At 40.7% G+C, this 20,824-nt stretch overlaps 1 protein-coding gene across 1 annotated transcript in view; it reads right to left on the bottom strand.

Annotated features, from left to right (window-relative positions):
- SLC17A8 (solute carrier family 17 member 8) overlaps positions 1-20,824 on the bottom strand; it is a 55,154-nt gene that overhangs the window by 22,279 nt on the left and 12,051 nt on the right. Inside the window, exons 2-5 of the mRNA XM_056798695.1 lie at positions 17,725-17,977; positions 12,900-13,018; positions 11,578-11,692; positions 8,567-8,654 (exon numbers count right to left, since the gene is read on the bottom strand). Coding sequence (XP_056654673.1) covers positions 8,567-8,654; positions 11,578-11,692; positions 12,900-13,018; positions 17,725-17,977 — 575 coding nt within the window. The remainder of the gene's footprint in view (positions 1-8,566; positions 8,655-11,577; positions 11,693-12,899; positions 13,019-17,724; positions 17,978-20,824) is intronic.

The following is a 20,824-nucleotide window of genomic DNA, read 5'->3' as shown; positions in this document are numbered from 1 at the left end:
TAAATCTATTTAGTGGACAGCTGGGAAGCTCAGTGGATTGAGAGCCAGGCCTAGAGAGGGGAGGTCCTGGGTTCAAATATGACATCAGACACTTCCTAGCTGGGTGACTCCATTGCCTACCACTCTTCTGCCTTGGAACCAATACACAGTATTGATTCCAAGATGAACGGTAAGGGTTGTTTTGTTTTGTTTTGTTTTGTTTTGTTTTGTTTTGTTTTTAATTAAATCTATTTAGGGGACAGCTAGGTAGCTCACTGGAGTGAAAGCAAGGCTAGAGATGGAATGGAACCAATATGCACTATTGATTCTAAGACAGAAGGTAAAGTTTTTTGTTTTATTTAATTCAACATATTTAAATATGGACCTATGCAAACATATATTTAGACATATAATTTTTACTAACTTCATACTTAGGACTCACTGATCATAGTTATACAGTAACCTCTTTATCTCCTCGGCTTCCTAAGATCTGTCTCCATACCATGACCCTTGCCATTCCATAAACCCTGAGCCAGATTTCCTGAAGGGGATTTATTTTCCAGAACCTTGATATATGCAAATAAGGATTCCATGAAAAGATCTGATTGGTCAATGATCCACCAGCCCCATTGCTAACTGAAGACAGGGGATTGATGGAGAGAAGGCAAAAGGGGGAAAGTCCAGAAGCTACTTACCAAGGTAAGTGGCAGGCGAGTGAAGCTTCCACTGGCTCTCAGAGGGGTAGGGTTATGGATATCCAGTGATCCTTCCCCATTCTCTGAGGGGCAGCCCCAGTCCTAAAGCCCCAGAAATCTTGGCCCCTCCACCATCTCTTTCTTCTATGATCCACTTCATCATCTTTCCTCAACAGTATCCCACCAATGGTGTCTTCTGCACTAACCTCCTTCCCTTGTGGCAACCAGTATTCATGAGAAGCACAGTATAAAGCCTAGAATGCTGACCTGGGAGTCAGGAAGATCTGGGTAGCAATCCTGCTATGTGACTGTGGGCAAATTATTTTACTCATCTATTCTAGATAGTACCTATAGTATCTATAGATATCTATAAATCTATACATGTATACTTATTGTATACTTATATACTCATTTTCTTGGGAAGCGAGATGGCACAGTTGATAGGGTGCAGGGCTTGGAACCAGTAAGAATCATTTCTGTGAGTTCAAATCCAGCCTCAGACAGTTACCTGGCTCAGTTACCCGGCTCAGTTACCCTAAGCAAATCACTTAACCCTCATCCAGAAAATGAGCTAGAGAAGGAAATGGAAAACTACTCCACTATCTCTGCCAAGAAAACTCCAAATGGGGTCACAAAGAGTCAGACATGATTAAAAAACACCCAAGCAACTCATTTCCTCATCTACAAAATGAGGAGAATAATGTGTACTCTTCCTAGTGTTGCAGGAAAGACCAAGTGAGATAATATTGATATATCACTTTGTAATTCTTAAAAATTCTATATAAATTTTGGCTATTATTAATGTTCATAGGATCATCAATTTATATTTGGAAGACCTTTGAGAGGTGGTCAAGTCCAACATCCTCATTTTACAGATGGTAAAACTGAGGTATGTAGTAGGAAAATGATTTACTTAAGGTCATACCACTATTTTTTTTTATTAAAACCCTTACTTTCCATCTTGGAATCAATACTTTGTATTGGTGCTAAGGCAGAAGAACAGTAAGGGTTAGGCAATGGGGGTTAAGTGACTTGCCCAGGGTCAGAGAGCTAGGAAGTGTCTGAGGTCAGATTTGAACCTAGGACCTCCCGTCTCTAGGAGGTCAAACCACTATTAAGTGGCAGAGTCAGGATATAGACTCATAGATTTGTCACTATAAGAGACTTCAGTGGCCAGTGAGTCTAATACCTTCATTTTACAGAAGAAACAGCCATAGAGAAGTAAAATTACATTCCTAGCTAGGAAGTATCTTAGGTGAATCTTGAACCCAAGTCTTCCTGACTCCCAGTCTAGCACCCTAACCACTTCATCAAGTTCATCATTCAAGTGCAGCATTCCTTCCCATGCAACCTGCTTATTTCACCATTTAACCTGGTAAATACTTATCTCTTCTGGCTGTTTATCTTGTCTAGACAAGATTGTGAGTCCTACAGGGCATTGATTCATTTTCCATGTTGTCTAATACCATCGTTCCTAGCTTAGTAATGGGTATCCTATGAATTTCCAATAAATATTAACTCAATTGAAAAACTCTAATCTGGGACTTACCCTTGGTCATGGCTAAAAAGTATCTGACTTTAGAAGAGTGAACAACAATGAAACTTGAACAGCTCTTCTTACTTACTGATTTCCTCCATTCCCATAATTCTGATCTCTTATTTTGATTCATCTCTATTTTCTATCTCTATCCCAATCTCAAATCTCACAATCCCAAGCCTAGAATTCATGCCAACAGTTGGCAATAAACAGACCCACAGATATTATTAGGCGGATGAATGAATTTAAGCCTGTCTCCTAAATAGGATTCAACCTTCTGCCAAAGGTATAGTTAGGAGCCACATGGCCCAGAATATCTACTATAAGGCAATGCAAATGTTGTCAAGGGCTATTGGGTTGGGATATGGCAGGAATTCAAGGAGCTACCCAGAAGAATGTAAAAGGTCTCCTAGTGAATAGGAACAAATTGCCTGGCACATCATGGAGACCAAAACCAAAGAACGAGGGTTTGGGAAGGTGTTAAGGAAAGAAAAGCATCTCGTTTAAGAATTGTAGTGAGATGAGATGGGATGGGAAACACACATACTCTTGGCAGAACTACTAGCCTAGCCAGTCTGGAAAATATTTTGGAACTATAACTTCCAGATTACCAAACCCTGCATGCCATCTAACTCAGCGACACCACCACTAGGTCATCTATATTCCAAAAATGGATCAAAGTAGTAGGAAAAGGACCTATGTGTACAAAATATTGAGAGTAGCTCTTTTCACAGTAGTCAAAAACTAGAAACAAAGGAGGTGTTCTCCTATTGGGAAATGGTTAAATTGTGGTATATGAATAAAATGGAATATTATTGGCCACTAGAAATGATGAAATGGACAGTTTCACAGGAAAATGGGGAGACCACTACAAACTGATGCAGGGTAAAGTGAGTAGAACTCATAGAGCAATTTGTCCAGGGCAAACAACACTAGAGAGAAAGACAACTTTGAAAAGACTCTAACACTGATTAGTGCAATGATAGAGGTCTAAGAGGGAAACATACCACCCAAATAGGAGACAGACTGAAAACACAGAATGAGACATGCATTTCTGGACAAGTTTTGTGGAGAAAGACACTGAAGAGAGGAAGTGATGTGCCATACATAGACGGTTTTACATCACTCTCCTGCATCTCATCTGTACCAATGGTAGCTTAAGCTTGACTTAGGACAGCTCAGGGGTCTGCCAGCTGTTTCTGCACATGTCTGTTGAAGACCATCCTCCTAAATACTTAATCCTTAAGTATGGATGTAGACATTCCTGATTTTGTTAGACTAAGTAGGGTGGAGTAATGTAAAGTTCTCAAGACATTCCTGATTTTGTTAGACTAAGTATCTTCATTGTTATAAACAGGAGATAGCTGAATCCAATCTTCACACTAGGCATGTTTGTTATGAGGGATTTGTTTTTTCTTTTATTATTCAGTTGTGGGTACAGTGGAAAGGAGACACAATACATACTTGTGAAATAAATACTTTTTGAAGAAAAAAGAAGTTTAATGGGCATCTGGGTAGCTTAGTGGATTGAGAGTCACATCCAGAGATGTGAGGTCTTGGGTTCAAACCTGGCCTCAGATACTTCCTAGCTGTGTGACCCTGAGCAAGTCACTTAACCCCCATTGCCTAGACCTTACTGCTCTTCTGCATTAGAAGCAATACACAGTATTGATTCTGAGATGGAAGGTAAGGTTTTTTTTTTTTAAGAAAAAGAAAATGTTTAACAAGTAAGCAAACTTTTGGAATAGAATTTGAGAATATAGAGGTAAAGAATTGTTTTTAATAGAGAGATGATAACATATTTCAAGGGAGATGGAAAGAAGCTAGTAAAAAAGGAAAGGCTGAGGATGAAAGAAGGGGCAATTGGAATAAAGGATAAACAACAGTTAATCATGGATTATAGACTTTGAGTTGAAAGGGACTTTAGAAGATCCCCTCATTTTACACATGAGGAAGTTGGGGCCAAAGGGAGATGAGTGCTTTGCCCAGTTATGTCTTCAGATCATAGATTTAGAGTTGGTTATGTAGTCCAAGTTCCTCATGAATAAACTGAAGCATGGTAAGGTAAAGTGACTTTCTCAGGTTGGACAACTAGGAAACAACTATGTTGTTCAGTCATGTCTGATTCTTCACGATCTTATGGATCCTAGTCCCTCAACACTGTCCCTGGGTTTTCTTGCACAGACTGGCATGACTTGCCATTTCCTTCTCCAGAGGCAAATAGAGATTCAATGACTTGCCTAGGGTCACACAGATGTAAGATGAGGAGGGATTACTGATTAAAAGTTAGAAGTGCTATTGGAGATCATTGAATCTACTGGGCAAAAGCATACAGGGATTCTGCAGTAGAGAACAATGGCAGCAGAAGGAATTCAGACTAGATAGCCTTGATCTCCTTAGAAGGAGTAAGGTCAGAGAATGGATCCAGAGAATGGATCAGGTGATGGAGCCCAAGGCTCCCAGGAGCCTGGAGAGGAATGAAGAAACTACTTCATGGAATGTGTGGAAAAGGCATGAAGAGAGAGAGGACTTGCAAGCCAGGTCACGCATCGTGACCTGGCTTGCAAGTCCTCTCTCTCTTCATGCCTTTGCCACAAATGGAATAAATGGATAAAGCAACTTTTCCCAATAACCATAGAGTAAAAACACAGAAATCATACAGTAGAAGCTCTTTAGAGCTGGTGACTGGCAAGGCAGGATTGATAGAAAGTCCAAGGATTCTAGAGTGGCAGCAATTTCATCAGTGAATTAGCTGACTATGGGGTGCGGGCTAGATAGAGAGGCAAATCAATCTAAAATCAAGATGGGTTAATTATTAAGAATAAAAAAGACCAGGAGCAGCTAGGTGGCACAGCTGATAGAGTGCTGGCCATAGAGTCAGGAAGACCTGAGTTCAAATTCAGCCTCAGACACATATCAGCCGTGTGACCCATGGCACATCACTTAACCTTTTTTGTCTCAGTTTCCCCCTCTATAAAATGAGCTGGAAAAGGAAATGACAAAGCACTGCAGTATCTTTGCCAAGGAAAGCCCAAATGATATGACAGAAATGGATGAACAACCACAAAAAAGTCTAGAGGGCTTTCTGAGGCTGAAGAGTAGGGTCAGTTGGGAAGACCACCAATTTTCATGCAAGAGGAGGATTTTGGTGTTCCAGAACTTAATAGATTGCTACCACCTGGACTAAGGGTTGGGTGAGATGGCTTTGGGAACATTTCCAGTTCTGAGAATGCTTTAAGATAAGGCCACACCTTAGCTAGAACATCGCAGCCATTTGACCTTTGCTTAATAGTTCTTCCCTGGAGCTCAATCATTTCTAGGTCTTCCCTTTAAAAGGCTACGCAGTGCAGCCAGGAGGTAGGAGTGGTTGTGGGTAACTCCCATTTAGTCAACACAGAGCAACAAGAGACATACAAAAGAAGTATATGTAAGAAATTATATATCGAGGGTCTACTTGAGCTGAAGGGCAGGTGGGACCCAATGGTACTCTCCATATGGAGTTAGCACTGGGCATAGATCATTCTAATTAGAAAGGATCAGAATTAAATCTGTGGTTTTATTAGCTTATGGAGCATCCAAGTGAAGAAATGCTCTCTATCAATACAGGAGATACCTGCTTTGCAGGGGCAGCTAACTGGTACAGTGGATAGACTAACAGGTCTATAGTCAGGAAGACTTGAGTTCAAATCCAGTCTCAGACACATATTATCTGTGTGACCCTGGGTAAGTCACCTCACCCTATTTGCCTCAGTTTCCTGATCTGGGAAGTGAGCTGGAGAAGGAAATAGCAAACCACTCCAGTATCTCTGCCAAGAAAACCTCAAATGGAATACTGAAGAGTTGGGCATGACTGAACAACCACTGCAAACTTTTCTGCTGTTTATATAGTCTTGGGGAGTTACCCAGGACACAGGGAGATTAAAATTCTTCTCCAGAATCACCCAGCCACCTTATGTCAGAAGTGGAACAAGAACCCAGTTCAAATTCAACTCTCTTACCTCTTACATCATCCTGCCTCTCTAGGAAAAAAAAAAAAGAAAAGCTAGAAAGGGGCTAACTAGAAGGACACAGCCTGGACCTGTGACATTATTGATAAGAGGAACTCATAGGTGAGGAAACTCCTTCTGTAATGATAGACTGGTACGTTTTCTACAACTGGGACCCAGAGGAATTCAGTAACTTTCTCAGAGGCACAGAACCAATATACACCAGAAGGAGGGCTAGAAGATGGTAGGTGGTGCCATAGTAGATAGAGCACTGGGCTTGGAATCAGGTAGACTCATCTTCATGAATTAAAATCTGGCCTTAGAAACTTATTAGCTGGGTGCCCTGAGGCAAGTCACTTCACCCCATTTGCCTCAATTTCCTCATCTGTAAAATGAACTAGAGAAGGAAATAGGAAACCGGTTTAGCATCTTGGCCAAGAAAACCCTAAATGGGATCATGAAGAGTCAGACATGAGTAAAAAATGACTGAATTGAAAAGGCCACAAAGTCGATAAGGGGCAGAACCAGAATTCAAATCCAGATCCTTTTATTCTCATTCTATTGCTTTCCAGACTATTTATTTTTATGTTCCTCTCCCCTCCCCACCTCCTATAATTCATGATCCTATGATTATATAGGGTAACTAGATGGCATAGTGGAAAGAGCTCCAGAGTTGGAGTCAGGAAGAGTTTGAATCTGGTCTCATACACTCACTAGATGTGTGACCCTGGGCAAGTCACTTAATTCTTTGCCCTAGTTTCTTCATTTGTAAAATGAGCTGGGGAAGGAAATAACAAACTCCTCCAATATTCTTGTCAAGAAAATTCCAAAATGGGGTCACAAAGAGTCAGACATGACCAAAATGACTTAACGAGAAGTGCCTGAGCCTTAAAACCAGAGCTCTGGGTACCATACCACCCTACTTCTGTAGAGAAGAAGCTAGAAAGGAAATGGTTAAATAGGGACTTGAAAATTAACAGGGACAAAATCCCTGCCCAAATGCAAGAGTGTAAAAAGCTGAGAATATATAAAGAAACGTGACATGCAGGTTCTCTCTGGAATGAGTCAGGAGAAGAGGCCTCATTTGCATTCCAATGAACATTTCAAAACATTCCCCAGTCCAACAAGAGTATGGAAGAAAACACGAAACATTCTCTCACTGGAATAAATAGAGATACTGCCCAAGCAATCCCTTTGGGGGACACAGGAACGCTAAGGTGATTGGGGTGGCTACTTCCTAGAGCAGTGGTTAGGGCAGGAGGGACTTCCTTCCTAGGGAAGTGGGGGAGTCCCATTTTAAAAGTGATCCCCCTGACTAGGGTCTTGCCAAGATTTCCTTTGTTCCTTATTCATGCTAAAAACATCAATGGGAAAATATATTAAAATATCTTGAAAAAATGGGAATATATTAGAAATATAAGAGTGTTGTGCAAAGAACAATGGATTCAGGGTAAGGCTATCTGGATTCAAATTTGAACCTTGCCATGTCATTTTACAGATAGGGAAACTGAGGGGTGGCATGAGAAATGAATCAACTATATGAGCCAAGAAGTCAGTGGCAAAGGTTCTCACCTCCAAATCCAGAATTCTTTCTGTCATCCCACACTGGCGTCTCTTTGTCAATTACTTACTCTTTTGTGCCTCAATTTCTCCTTCTATAAAACAAGGGCACAGCTAGATGGCATAATAGATAAGAGTACTACTGGGCCTGGAATCAGGAAGACCCGAGTTCAAAGCTGGCCTCAGACACTGACGAGTTGTGTGACCCTGAGCACTTAACCCTGTTTGCCTCAGTTTCCTCATCTGTAAAATGAGCTGGAGACGGAAATGGTAAACCACTCCAGTATCTTTGCCAAGAATTCCAAATGGGGCCAGGAAGAATATAGGACATGACTAAAACCAACTCAACAACAATTAACTCATTGATTTCTAAGGTTCCTTCTTAGTTCCACAAGAACCTCCTTATCCTTCAGAGAAGTGGGGAGAGACACGTATGAATGGATACAAGGTGAACCAAGCAGAATTAAGCTATTCCCAATGATTGTGACAATATTGACATGGAAAAAAAACTGAAAGCAGACATTCTTCTCTAATACTGACCAAGCATCCTGGTCATGACAAGGAGTAGAGAAAATGGCCTCCCCCTCTCCCCTCCCTCACCCTCCATCTCTCCTTACCCCTCTCCTTACCCCTCCTCCTCCCCCTCCCCCTCTCCCTCTCCCTCTCTCTCTCTCTCTTTTATTCTTTGCTAGAAGAGATGGCTCACTAGCAAGGGAAGGAGAAGGAATATACTGGAAATAAAGACAATGGAAAAACAAAACGATGCCAATAGATACTTTTTTTAAATTTCATAATCCTAAAGCACTTACCACAGAACGAGGTAGTTGCCAGTCTGCTTCTTTCCAATGGCGGTGCCCACTTACTCCACATCCCATGGCATGCTGGGTAGGTAACCCCCTGTAAAATATGTCCAAAATCCATTATTTCATTTGGTTCCATTTCACTTCTTTCCTTTTTTTTTTTTAAGCCCTTACTATCTGTCTGGGTATCAATTCTAAGGCAGGAGAGCAGCCTGGGCTAGGCAATGGGGATTAAGTGACTTACCCAGGGTCACACAGCTGGGAAGTGTCTGAGGTTAGATTTGAACCCAGGCTGCCACCTCCCATTTCATTTATTTATTAACTTCACTTCCCCTTATCTGACATAAGTCATTAATTTTAGACTATGTGAAATACTCAGTAATTCCATTTAATTATTATCAGCTCACAAAACAGAAGCTTGTGTGTGAGGAATCCTGAAATGGGTCTGGGCTCTTCACTTAATTTCTCTCAGCTCCATTGGTTAAATGAATAGGTTGGACTTAAAGGACATAAACACAGAAAAGATCCCTTCTAAATATAACATTCGATGCTTTGCAGAAAAATTCCTGTACTAGCAGAGCACCTAGAGGAGTGAGTGCAGTTCTGAGCACCACATCTTAATGAGCTAGAGAAGAAGGCAGCTGAGGTGCAGAGAGGTCATATTTTACAAGGATCAGTGGAAGAATTTGGGGATGCTGGACAAGAGAAGATTTCATGATAGTCTTCCTCAAGCATTTGAAGAGTTATTGCGTGGTTGATTCATTCTGCTTGGCCACATGGGGAGAACTAGGAGCAATTGACTAAAATCTGTAAGGACATAGCGTGTGGAGTGAGAGGGGAGTTTAGATGCCACTGAGTTCCACTCTCTTTTTAAATAATAAGAAAATTAAGCAGAAAGTGGTTGAATGTATTACAAAGTGACACCCAGGAGGGGCACAAAAGATAGAGCACCAGACCTGTAATCAGGAAGATCTGAATTCAAATTCAACCTCTGAAACTTACTAGCAGTATGATCCTGGGCAAGTTAATTCACACTATTTGCCTCCATTCCTCATCTATAAAATGGGGAAACATAGGAAAAGGAAATAGCCAACATAGAGTTGGACAGGACTGAACAACAGCAACAATAAGGATGTGTGATAAGCTGCCTGTGTAGGGCAAGATTTGAACTCAAGACTTATTGATGCTAAATTCAGCACTTTATATACTCTATGTATGGAAAGGCAGATGTGATACAATACAAAAAAAGGAATTAGAGAAGGCAGCTTTACAAAGTGGATGAAGAGCTAGCCTGAGTTAGGAAGAAAGGGATTTGAGGACTATTTCTGACACCAATTGGTTGTATGACTTGGGCAAGTCAATTGTCTTCTTTAAAAAAAAATGTGACCAAGGAATAATGTTCTAAATTGACTAAATAAATTAATTTAATAAAAATAAAATTAAAATTAAAAAGTGTGTGTGGGTGTGTATAGATATAGATTTAAAACTCTTGCTGTCTTAGTAACAATTTCAAGACATAACAGTGGTCAGAGCTAGGCAATTGGGGTTAAGTGACTTGCCCAGGGTCACACAAGTAGGAAATATCTGAGGCCATATTTGAACCCAGGTCCTGACTCCAACTCTTTCCGCTCTGCTACCCAGCAGCCCTTTGTCAATTAACTTTTAAAATCATAAATTCCCACCTCTGATGCTTATCATCTGGATAACTTACATACCTAACTTGATTTTAATGTTATTAATTATTAATTCAATTAAAATAATAAACTTAAAAATAAATATGGTCTCAATTTCCTTATCTATAAAAATGAGTGGGTTGAAGTATGTGAGCTCTGTCATTCCAAGTATCTTTGGTCTTATGCTATAGAAGAATTGCTGAGATGAATGAATACAGGGAGTTTCTTCATTGGCAGAAGTAATTTCTTCACTGGGGACCTTCCTCACCAGTGAAACACAGGTCCTGACCAAAGAGAGGAAGGGCTTACCAACAATTAAAGCAGTCCAGGAATAAAATGGGCAGCCTCCAGCTACAGTGAGCTCCCCGCCACAAGAAATACTCAAAGAGAACAGATGCTCTCTCTTTGTTGTAGAAGGGATTACTTTATAGGGAGAGGGCAGAGAAGAGAAGAAAGGGAGAATTAGATGGCACCCAAATGTCTTCTACCTCTAAATGGTATGGCTATGGCTCTGATCTATGGTCTAGTGCAAAGAATATTGGATTCAGAGTTGGAGGATCTGAGTTCAAATTTGTTGTTTATTCTTCATTTCAAAGAGAACCAATGACATCTTGAGGTGTTGAATTTAAGTGAAGCAGAGCTGCAGAAAGAGTCTCTACCTAGATTACCGTGGCCAAGTTGCTCCTGAGACCTCAGTTTCCTCATGTGTAAAAGTGAGAAAGTAAGGCAAGGTGGCTTTTGAAGTTCCTTTCAATTCTAAATTAATGATACTGTGTGAAATGACCATTCATTATGTTGTATCTTAGAATGACATGGGAATATTTTGAAGATAATATTCACTTCTTCAATAATAACAGGAAGTTGGGAAAACTGCAGAGAAATGGTAAGCAAGTATTAATTAAATACCTTCTATGTGCCAGACAGAATACAAAGACAAAAGTGAAACAGATAGCAAACCAGAAAAGCAGGCATGAAATTTTCATCTTAAAATCAAATCAAAAGGGGGCAAGAGAGGGGAAAGGTGAGAATTCAACTGAAAAATTTTTTAAATGAAGATTATGGGGCATCTAGGTGACTCAATGGATTGAGAGCCAGGCTTACAAACAGGAGGTCCTGGGTTCAAATCTTGACTCAAACACTCCCCAGCTGTGTGACCCTGGGCAAGTCACTTAACCCCCATTGCCTAGCCCTTACCACTCTTCTGTCTTGGAACCAATACACAATTTTGATTCTAAGATGGAAAGTAAGGGTTTAAAACAAAATTGAATCAAGACACCAAAAATGACATTTTTAAAAAAATTTCATTATGTAACAAAATATAAAAGCATTATAAAATTGATCTCCTACCTCCACTAGGCCCTGGAGAATCCTGACTAGCATGACACAGCCATAATGCACTCGGGCTGCTGAAGGGATGAACATATTTAGGGTAGAAGTTAAGAAAACAGCAGCTCCAAATACCCTACAAAGACAAAGCAATATTGAGAGACTTGTGGTTAACGGACGTGGTTATTTAAAAAATACTCTGCAAGGAAGAACAAACATCCGTATTACATAAGAAATTAACCCAATGGACTATCGATTCTAATGCTCTGGGTGGGGTGGAATTTACAGTTCAGAACCAAGATTTCGACAACAAGGAGAACTTTGGGAACGTAAACTCCATTCACCCGTGTAGATCGACAACTCATCTATAAATGTTTGATTTTGTTTAGTTATTGTTCAGTTTGTCTGACTCTTTGTGACTCCATTCAGGGTTTTCTTGGCAAAGATGCTGGAGTGGTTCCAGTGGGACATGGACGAGGAGGAGGAGAATAATGGTGAGAATAGATGAAATGGCTCAAGGATGGTGGCCAGGGTGGAGCAGAGTGAAACTACAGCCAAGAGAGAGGAAGTAATTGAGGATTAGCCGTAAGAGTCTGCGCTGGAAAGGACTTTAGAGCTCAGTTTGTCCAACTTCTTCATTTTACAGATGAGGAAACTGAGACCTAGAAAAATGACTTTCCCAAAGTCACAGAGCAGCAAATTACTGACCCAGCTGGATCTAGTCCCCAGATGTTCTCCTAGTTCAGTGCTCATTAGAGTAAATACTAGTCAAAGAAACAGGATAGGAGAACTACTTGAGATAGGGATATATTGGAATTGGATATCTGGGAATCACAGCTGGTGGGGCAGTGAATAGAGTGCTGCGTCTGAAGTCAAGAAGAGTCATCTTCCTGAGTTCAAATCCAACCTCACTCACTCATTAGCTCTGTGACCTTGGACAAGTCACTTAACTATCTTTGCCTCAGTTTCCTCATCTGAAAAACAAACTGAAGAGATGGAAAATGCTGTAGTATCCTTGCCAAAAAAACAAAAAACAAAAGACCTCCAAATTGAAGAGTCAGACGCAACCAGAACAATTGAACAACAACAACAGTCTGGGGATTAAGTCTTCCAGGCAGCCCCTAGCCTCACTTTAATGATTCTGGAAGAGAGTGAGGCCAAGGACTGTGTATACCACTGCCTCACTTCAATCCAGCTCATTAGGCAAGTCAAGACTTCACCCTCTGATTTCAATAGTCCTCTCTGACAGAACTGCTAGAAAAATATTGAGATCTGGACGGAAAGTTTGTGGCCATAAAAAGGTAAATTTAAAACTGACAAGTGTGTTGTTTTGGGATTCTTACCTGTTTGCAGCAAATTTATTTGAGATGAAGCCTCCTGGAATTTGTGTCACAATATAGCCCCAGAAAAAAGACCCATGGATAAGTCCTACTGTCTCTGGGTCCCAGTTAAATTGGGCTTTCTGTGAATGAGAAGAAAAAAAAATAGTCTGGAATCTGTTTATCATCAAAAGCCTGATAATCACTTTCACTGACTGCTCTATTCAGGGAATTTTTTTTGCCAGGGAACCACAAACATATTATTTAACATTCTGATAACTTTATTTCGTCACAGTTATTTTCTGTGTAAGCCTACGTATTTTATGTTCCACATTAAAAATGTGATTCTGCAGAATGGTCTCGACTAGAGGCTTCACTAGATTTCCAAAGGGATCCATAACATCAGGAGTAGCTAAGTGGCACCAAAGTGCACAGAGAGCCTGGTCTGGAGTCTGAAAAACTTATCTTCCTCAGTTCAAATCCAACCTCATTCACTTACTGGCTGAGTGACCCTGGATAAGTCACTCAACACTCTTTGCCTCACTTTCCCCATCTGTCAAATGAGCTGGAGAAGGAAATGGCCAACCACTCTAGTATCTTTGCCAAGAGAATCCCAAAGGAGGTCACAAAGATTCAGACATTACTGAACAAACATGACATCAAAAGGTAAAGAACCTTAGGAGTTCAAAGAAAAAAACACAAGTCATAGGCCAATAGATCTAGATCCAGATGGGACCTCCGAGACCATCTAGTCCAGTCTCCTCATTTCACATATTAGTAAACTGAGACTCAGGTAAGTTAAACTACTTGCAAAAAGTCAAAACTGAGATCCAGGGCTTCAATCCCCTCATTTGTCAAAGGATAATAATCATCTTTAAGATTCTTCCTGACCCCATTTTCTTGGCAAAGATATTGGAATGGTTTGCCATTTCCTTCTTCAACTCATTTTCCATATGAGGAAACTGAGGTAGAGTTAAATGACTTGGCCAGGGTCACCCAGTTTTTAAGTGTCTGAGGCCAGATTTGAACTCAGGGAGATGAGTTACCTACTGGATTGAATTGAGAGTGCCACAGGAATTCAGGGTATGGGGGGTAGATCAGCCTTAAAATGCTCATGAGCACACAGCTCAAGCCTTCTTCCTCTTGCTGTGATTATTCTAAACTTGCCTCACATTTGATTTGATTTTACATCCTTGCACATGAGATTTAAACAGAGCATACCCAGAGCAAACACTGAACTGAGCTGAAGTGACTGATAGCAGAGACGGGACGGGACTGCCTTCCCATCGCTGTGACCCCAGGATGGCATTTCTTCTCCTTTCCGGATGGAGACTCTCGAGAAAGGATTTCAGCAGAGACCAGCCAGCTCGTTCCTCACAGCCAGAGGAGATTTCAGCGGCTTCTGAGCCCTTCCTCTCTCCCCTCGACATTTCAGTCTTCATTAGGAGGTTGAGCACATTCCATTATGGCAATGAAGTCATTTTGGTTTTTGTCTGGTTATGAGCCAGACTTGTCTTCCCCCACCCCACACCCATGCACAATTTCTAACGTCCTTGGCTAAATCTGACCCTTTCTGGTCTGTTGGGCTTGGCAAAAACGGGGTCTTCTTCCTATGCATGGGATTTGCAGTCGGGAGGACTTTGGGGCTAAATCCCAGCTGTGACTGGAGCCAAGTGACTCACCTCTACCAGCCATGGTGTTCTCATCTATAAAATGGAGCTAATAATAGCACCAATGAAGAGTTAAACTGGGAATCAGAAAGATCTGGGTTCTAATCTCACCAAAGATACTTATCTGATGCAACCCTGAGCAAGATGGCCCAATGGATAGATCTCTAGATGATCTAGATATCTAGATAGATACATCTCTAGATGAGTAGATCTACTGAGATGAGTAGACACTTACTAGTTGGATGGCCCTGGGCAAGTCACTAGACTCTGTCTGTCTCAGTTTCCTCTCAAGGAATCATAACAGTACATGAGGATCAAATGACATCATAATGTATAAAAAGCCATTTGAAACCCTTAAAAGGCTACTTAAATGTTAGTTACTATCATTTACCAAGGCATCATGGGATAATACAAGGGTTCTTGACTTGGGGTCCACCAGTCCATCAATAGACTTCAGGGGATCCATGAGCTTGAATGTGAAAAACAAATATTTATCTTTACTAATCTCTCACTGAGACAGAATATTTCTTTGAATTATGAATTTAAGCAAAAAAGCCTCATTCTGCGAAGGGGATCCATAGGTTTTTCCCACACTGCTAAGAAGCTATATGATGCACAAAAAAAAAAAGAACCCTTGGCAAGATGTCTAGCATTCTAGTCTTCGGAAGACTTACCAAATTCGAGTCTTGCCTCTAACACATTCCAGCCTTGTCATCCTAGGCAATTTACTTAACCTCTAAGGACTTTAGACCACGCTCAAAGAACATAAGTCTCCGAGAAGTTAGAGACCTGCATTATTAAAGGGAAGCTCCTCACTTGGGGGGTTTTCATGCCAAGTTTCAGGCAATTAGGTCATATTAGACTCATCTTCCTGAGTTCAAATCTGGTTCCTGGTTCTAGATACTTACTAGCTGTGTGACCCTGAGCAAGTCATTTAACCATATTTGCCTCAGTTTCCTCATCTGAAAAATAAGCTGGAGAAGGAAAATGGCAAACCATTGCAATATCTTTGCCAAGGAAATTCCAAATGTGGTCACAAAAAGTTGGACAAGCCTGAAAAATGACTGAACAGCAACAAAAATTCCAGTGAAATCAAAGGTCCAGCCTCTGTCTCTATTATTATTTACAGGGTGTTGGGACAATCAGTTGCAATAAAATACAAAAATTCTACATAGGACTGAGAGTTTATAACTGGAAAGTCCATCTAGTCTAACCCTTCCTCCTCCCTCCATTTTGCAGATGCAAAAACTGAGCCCCAGAGGAAGTAAAGGAATTTGTCCAAGGTCACATACCTAAATGTGAACTATCATTATCATTATATTTTTATATATCTTTATATCATTATATTTATATATATATAATATATATAATAATATATCATTATAATTTATTATTATCATTTGCCTCTTCCTTTAACATTGTCAGTAACAATGTGATGAAGATAATATTGAAATGAAGGAGGAAGACCATGGTGGATCCCAGAGGTAATGAAGCTCCAAAAGCATCCAAAGCAAGAATCAGATTCTTTTTCTCAAAATATTACCAAGCCTTTGGCTGAGACCCTGATAGAGGCTGGTGGAGGATATTTTCAATTAGAACCAGCTTTTCCAGGGGGCCCCAGAAGATGGGTGGGGGCCTGGAACCGTGGAAACCGAAGAGCCCATACTGGCATTGTTCTGGGGGGCTTATCAAAATGGCTCTCCACAAAGTCCATGCAATTGATCCAGATCTATCTTTCCAGGCAATAAACAAACACAAAGCCACAACTCCTCTTTCTTGGGGCTCAGCAGAAGGCTTTTCATTAGGTGGGCTCGCTAACAAAGGACTGAAATAAGACATGTGATACACATCTGAAGCCACACTAATATACATGAGCCTTCCAAAAATGCCTACGATGCAGTTCCTAGAAGGTGGGCTAAAAAGCTGGCAGCTAGGAGCCTCTCTTTGTTTTTTCTTGTCCCCGGCACCTCATTGCCCCCAAACCTGGGACCAGCTTGAATAAAGGGCTTTCCATGTTGAAACTCGAAGATCCTCTGGGTTTCAACATTTCTCTATGCTGGCTTTGGTTTGGGGGCAGCCGTTTCTGGCTGAAGAAAAGGATCCTAGCTAGCTCCTCCTTCCCCTCACAGGGATGGTTTTTTATTTAATCAGTTGTATTTTGAATAGAACACTAGACACATTCCCGAACGTATCTCTATATATTTTATATACATACGTACATGCATGTGTAGACATATATGTCTACAGATGTGTCTGTACATATTTTAAAATGGAAATATAATGAAATATTTTAAAATAAATATTATTAAATGAAATAAAAACAAATAATAAATTTAAAGATATAATATATAAAGTAATAACAAGAAACCTCACTCGGGAGAGAGTCTGACACCTAGGAAAGGTGATGACTGAGCCCTGAGTGGAAGGAAGCTAGGGATTCTAAAAGGCAGTAATCAGGAGGCAGGGTGTTACAGTGATGGGAAACAGCTTGGGCAAAGGCATGGATGCTAGAGATGAAATGTCAGGTGTAAGGAACAGTTCATTTTACATATAAGGGAACATGGATTGAGGTGAAGGGTCTTCAGCAAGGTCACAGATAATACACATTAGTTACTATTTGAACACAGATTCTATGGTTCCAAATTTAATCATCTTTTTTACGATGTGACTCAAACTCTCAGAGCCTACCTAGCCACTTCTGCACTTTCCATTTTGTATAAGAAACTTTTCAAGATCCCCCTTAATACAAGCTACCCTCCTGATAATTTCCAATTTATCTTATATGCATATCTTGTTTGAACATGGTTTTTTGCCTGGTGTTTTCCTTATTAAACTGTAATTTCCTTGAGGGGAGGGATAGTCTTTTCCCTTTCTTGTATTCCTATTATTTCACATAATTTCTGGGACTTAGTAAATGCTAATTAATTATCATACCAATTTACAAATAAGAAAGGCTAGATTTGAACTCAGGTCTTCCTGACTGCAGGACAGCTAGGTGGTACAGTGGATGCTATAGATCATTGAGTTTGAAATCAAGAAGACACCTCACCTTTTTAAATCTGACCTCAGACACTAGCTATGTGGCCCTAATGATGTCACTTTAGTCTTCTAGTATGAGGGGCCACAACCAACCCACCACTCCTGGAGGAATGAATTTATACCCTAAAATATGTACCTACCTGTACTTCTGGCTTCCCATCTACATACACCGTACTGTTGTTGACCATCTCCACAATGGCAACACCAAGGTTGCAGCGAATCCCAAAGGAAATGCAGAAACCCAGGCCACTCATGATGGCAATGATGTAGCGCTTGGGTATCCCGCAGCAATAGCAGTCGCATCGAGTGGGGCTCTGAGCTGGAGCCCGCACTGGCCTCCCCTCTTCATTCAGTTCAATGTTGTCTTCTTCCACATTGGTCCCATCAATTTTTCTGGACGGGAAAATGAAAGAGGAGGAGAGCAAAGGAGGTTAGAGTTAGTTCTGGAAATGACATTGGGCATAGAAGGAACGCAAGGATTCTACGAGTAGGAGCAGGGTCTTCCAACTGGCTAGCATCTTTCACTTCCCGAGGCAGCTAGTGGCATCCTGGAGAGAAGTGAATTGGAGTCAAGAAAATCAAAGTGCAAATTCTGCCATTTCACTCTTGTTAGCTGGGTGACTCACAACCTCTCCCAGACTGCATCCTGACCTATAAAAGTTATCTCCATTAGCACCTATCTCACCAAGTTGTTATTCGGATTAACCGTGGTAATAATACATGTAAAGCGCCTTGCAAACCTTAAAGTGTAATAAAGTTACTAGTTATTATCATTATTATTATGCTGTTTTCTTAGTTGTATCCATTTACATACATGTTATCTCCTCAGTTAGGATGTAAGTTTTTGAGGGCAGAAACCATGTTTTCTTTCACCAAAGCCTCTTCCTTAAATCCCCAGGACTTGGCACAAAGGAAGCCTAAATAATGGCTGACTGAGTAAGAACTCCCAGGATCAATTCTACCTCTCCAATAAGGACGCCTAGAGCCTTTAATTCACACCTCCTTCTTCTTAGTAGTTCAATGACCACTACGGCACAGAATGAAACCCTCATTGTGAATCCCTTCTGATGCGTTGGTTGGATTTGCTTCAATTCTCAGATATAAGGGAGGTTCTGGAAAGTACACTACTCAAATGAACTTGTATTCATTTTGTATATACAGGGTGTCCCAAAAGTCATGGTACCATTTGAAGTTTTAAAGGAAGCTGTAATATATAAACTTAACACAAGAAGTTGGAGGATCATCTGACATTATCAAACACTGGCTCTCTGCTGGCTGTCACTCATTGTTACCACTTGACTGCAGGGCTCCTCTTCCTTGCATCCCTGATGAATCTTTCACTCCCATTCAGACCACTGACCCTTTAAAACTGCCCAAAGACTTTTGGGACACTCCATATTTTATAGACACTGATAGGTAGAAAAGTTTTCTCCTCCAATGGAACATAAGCTCTGTAAGAGCAGAGACTTCCAGGGGCTGTCTTTGTCTCCTCAGAGTCTAGCCCAATGCCTGCATCCAACTCATGATGCTCAGACACATATGATCCATGGATAGATAGGGCTTCCAATGATGCACATGGTGACCCATGCATGCCTGATGATGCTGTGGGACACTCATCTGTGCTCTACCATAGACCTGCCATAGACATCTACCCAAAATACTAACAGGCTCCAGTTTCTTCTGGATCAGCTAATCAACTAACAAGCACTATTGAGCACCACCTGTATACCTGCCACTGGGTTAGGACACTTTGTTAAAATTAAATAAAATAAATAAATAAACAAACAAACAAATGAACCAATGAATAAATAAATGAATGAATAAATAAATGAAATAAAAAATCCTACCCCCTCCTTAAAAGATCTCCATTCTGAGGCAACAACAGATGCAAATGTAATTCTATGCAAAACTCTTAAAAAATAAATACATAGAAATTTGGAGGAAGAACTATACTAGAATATGGGGAGGAAGGAGATCATCTGACATCACAAGAGTACAGGGGACCTCTCTGATTGTCCCCCTAATCTCACTTAGGCTTACCACCTGAAGATGAGCTTGTCTTCTCTTCCTCTCATACACTTCCCGAATGACCTCTTTCAAGCAGCAAGGTGGTACAGAAGCTAGAACACTGGGCCTAGAGTGACAAAGATCTGAGTCCAAATCCAGCCTTAGTTGCTGGCTGTGTGACTCTGAGCAAGTTATTTAATTTTTGTCTACCACAGTTTCCCCAACTGTTAAATACGGCTAATAATAGCACCTACCTCCCAGGGTTCTGGTGAAGATCAAATGAGATAATACTTGTAAAACTCCTAGCACAGTACCTGGTACACAGTAGGTACCACATAAACACTTGTTCCCTTCTTCCCTTGTGCTAGACAATCCCTGCTCTCAAATAGTTAAAATTCTTTTTTTTTTATCTTTACCATCTGTCTTAGAATCAATACTGCATATTGGTTCCAAGGCAGAAGAAAGGTAAGGGATAGGGAGTGGGGGATTAAATGACTTGGCCAGGGTCACACTGCTGGGAAGTGTCTGAGGTCATATTTGAACCCAGGACTCCTATCTTTAGACCTGGCTCTCAATCCACTGAGCCACCTAGTTGCCCCAATAGTTAAAATTCTAATAGAGGGAGATGACACAGTGAGGACTAGTGGCCCGGGGAGAGGATGATTTTGGTCAAGAAAGTTACTGGGTTGGTAGGTGAGGCCACAGAGGAGTAACTTGGCACACAACTTAAGAATTCAATTACAGGGCAAAATTTAATTTTTTAAGCCATTAATTCCCTTATAAAGAGAGTCCAAATTCATTGATTGCTTCTATTGCCTTCTTTTTATTAAAAATATCTGATTGGAAAATTTTATAACAGAATAGTTTTTCCATAACATCTTTAGGAGTTACTGTATCAGAAGTGTGCTGCACGCTGAGTTGTTTCATGTTGCATAATTCAATATTTGAGAGGCAGAAGGATATAATGGAGAAATGGCAAATCATGGGATTGGATTTTTTCCCCTTTTATTCATATCCCAACTGGAGGGCACTTTTCTAGATAGAGAGATTTTTTTTTTTTAAATCCTCACCTTCTACGATAGAGTCAATACTATGTATTGGTTCCAAGGCAAAAAAGCGCTAAGGGCTGGGCAATGGGGGCTAAATGACTTGCACAGGAAGTGTCTGAAGCCAAATTTGAACCCAAGACCTCCTATCTCTAGACCTGACTCTCAATCCACTGAGCTACCCAAC

The sequence above is a fragment of the Monodelphis domestica genome, chromosome 5, assembly GCF_027887165.1.
Source record: "Monodelphis domestica isolate mMonDom1 chromosome 5, mMonDom1.pri, whole genome shotgun sequence".
NCBI classification, from domain to species: Eukaryota; Metazoa; Chordata; class Mammalia; order Didelphimorphia; family Didelphidae; genus Monodelphis; species Monodelphis domestica.
Note: the sequence above shows the minus strand (reverse complement) of the source record. Positions and strands in the feature narration are given on the sequence as shown.